General features: G+C 41.4%; 1 protein-coding gene across 1 annotated transcript; it reads right to left on the reverse strand.

Annotated features, from left to right (window-relative positions):
- Positions 1 to 54: 54 nt before the first annotated feature.
- Positions 55 to 1486, reverse strand: LOC128276768 (protein artemis-like). Its single transcript, XM_053015229.1, has 2 exons — positions 1454 to 1486; positions 55 to 1389 (listed from the first exon to the last, which is right to left on the reverse strand). Exon 2 carries the CDS (start codon positions 1341 to 1343, stop codon positions 75 to 77), a length of 1269 nt encoding a protein of 422 aa, XP_052871189.1. The 5' UTR covers positions 1344 to 1389; positions 1454 to 1486; the 3' UTR covers positions 55 to 74.
- Between the last annotated feature and the right edge of the window lie 988 nt (positions 1487 to 2474).

Genomic DNA, 2474 nt, shown 5'->3' on the forward strand with positions numbered 1-2474 from the left:
ATTATCCATTACAATAGGATAGGCTAACTGAAAATAGAAAATAAAATGTACAGATCATGCCATATACATTCTAGTTATCCGTACTGATATGTTTGCTGTTTCTCAGCTTCGCAGCGCATTCTTTTAGGAAAGTTGCAATTAGGATACTCATCTTCAGAATGATCACTTTCACTACCGCTATTTTCGTGTATGTGGTGGTGTATTACATGCTTATCGTTTTTGTAGGCCATCTTGTCAAGGTACAAACTTTCGTTTGGCTGTATAGTATCACACTTTCTTACACAGCGTTTCTCAATATCACACTCCAACAATATTGAATTTACTAGCTGTGTTTTGCGAGCTAGATCACTTTCATCGGCCACTGTATTGAGTCTAACCTCCTGTACACCTGGTTTGAAATACTGTAGAAACTTTACTAACTCACTATAGCTAGCATGATTGGAGTAACATACATAAAACAATCCATGAGTCTCTTGAAAGTGTTCATCCGTTTGCTGCAAACCCTTCCATCGTAGGGCCGAAGGGCGTATAATTCTAACTATAGTTTCGGTACTGCTAGTTAATGTTCGGCAAGCAAGTACTGAACTGTGCTTACTATGCTTAACCGTTCCGGTGCAAGCATGAATTCGCGCTGAACTGTTACCAGTCAGTGCCTCACAAAGGTTTGGAAAGTGCATGTACGTTCCACGTTGTTTCTCATTGACGTGAATCTTTTCGCCTAACCCTTCAAACAATTTTAAAAATAAGTCTTCCGACCCACAGTTTGCTGGAAGCCACAGTGACACTACGTTCCGTTCATCTGCTAAAAAATTTGAGCAAAGTTCTGTGATTTTCTCCGTAGCTTCGTCGCGCGTGGGAAAATAATCGTATTCAAGGTTGAGAAACGTACTATCGAGGTAAACTATTACGGGGCGTATTTCAGAAAAATACCTGGCTAAGTATGTGCTCGATGTAGAGCGAAAATCACCAGTGTACAGAATTCGCGATGAAACGGTTTCGAAGTAGAACATCACCGATCCGGGACAATGTTCAGCCGGAATGCTAACTACGGTCAATTCGTAGTTTGTCTTGTTTGGCAGATTAACAGTTAGGGATAATCGTTCCTCAGCAATAAGATTCCGGGTCACTTTCGCATGTTGAACAAACCGATGACGGATGAACACACCAGATATGGGGCTTAAATACAGCGGTCCCGGGAGCGGATCTTCTATCGCCAACCCACGCATATGATCAGCGTGGCAATGAGACAGGAAAAATACGGTCGCCTTCTGCCGTTGTTCATGGTCGAAATAGTCGATGGCTATTCCAGGAAGTTCCGGAATATATCCTGGGAAGGTGCTCATTGCGTTGTTTGCAAGGTTTAGTTCGCCACCAACGTAGTCCTCGAAACTGTGTTAGATATATTTTACTATTAACTGGCTCCGCGAGCAATATGAATGGATAAAATATGTACCTTATCGATTTCCGTACCGTGCAAGTTTCCGTAAAATAGTTAGCAACATGCAAAAAGGATTGAAGCTCGCAGGCGGTTAGAGACGGCACAACTCTAGTGATGTCATTGTTGTTTACTTTTTGTTACCCTGCGGAAAAGGTACATCCGTGAGCTACTTTGAGTTGCCGTTGAGTTCCTCTTGCTTATCGGTTATTTGTACCGATTCGGGTTGAGAGGCCATATTTTTCAATTTGACAGTTGGTACGGCCAAATTTTTTCGCTGTCCAAATTTTTGGACAGCATTTCGAGAGCGGATCAGATTATGACAAAAATGGCAATAGAAAGAGAAGGAAAACATCATTTGTTATTATTTGTAAACGTAGTTTGGTGTCAACTGTTGTTTACGTTGATTGCAAGTTTGTGAATATGAGAAATAAGTGCAAATTGTCCTCGGGAAAGATATGTGCGAAATGCGGAAAATAATTTGAAGAACAATTTGGTGAACAAGAAAAAGTCGTTGTTCATGTTATCCGCAGAAAAGAATGGCGAACCATAACGGAATTGTTGAGGAACCACTGTCCAGCTATAGCTACCAATGGAAGCGGTGCGCCAAAAATCTGTTGCGGTCATTCGGGTGAAATTCCGGAACCCTATTCCATCGTTCAGCTGGTCGATTAAATGTAATCTATGGTGTGAAGCCTCCGCGAAGAGCTCTCGCGTCCAACAACGTCGTGATAACACGCTCAGCATCCAAATACTGAGCGTATGCAACAAGCACAGACGCACCAACTAAACATAGTTTTCGCGATTTAGATTTGTTTTTATTATTTTTAAAGGACATTTTATTATTCGAAGAAGCCTATTCGCTGCAAAACTACAATTGGCAAAAGAATGAAATGGTGAACTGCCAAATTAAAAACATAAACAAACGAACTGTCATTTCACTCACTGGAGCTCACAGATTTGACGTCTAGAAATTGCTAGTGTGACAGCAAAAAGTTGGCCCAACTTGCTGTAAGTGTGGACGCAGGGTAAGACATGA

Source organism: Anopheles cruzii, unplaced genomic scaffold (assembly GCF_943734635.1).
Source record: "Anopheles cruzii unplaced genomic scaffold, idAnoCruzAS_RS32_06 scaffold02422_ctg1, whole genome shotgun sequence".
Classification (NCBI taxonomy): Eukaryota; Metazoa; Arthropoda; class Insecta; order Diptera; family Culicidae; genus Anopheles; species Anopheles cruzii.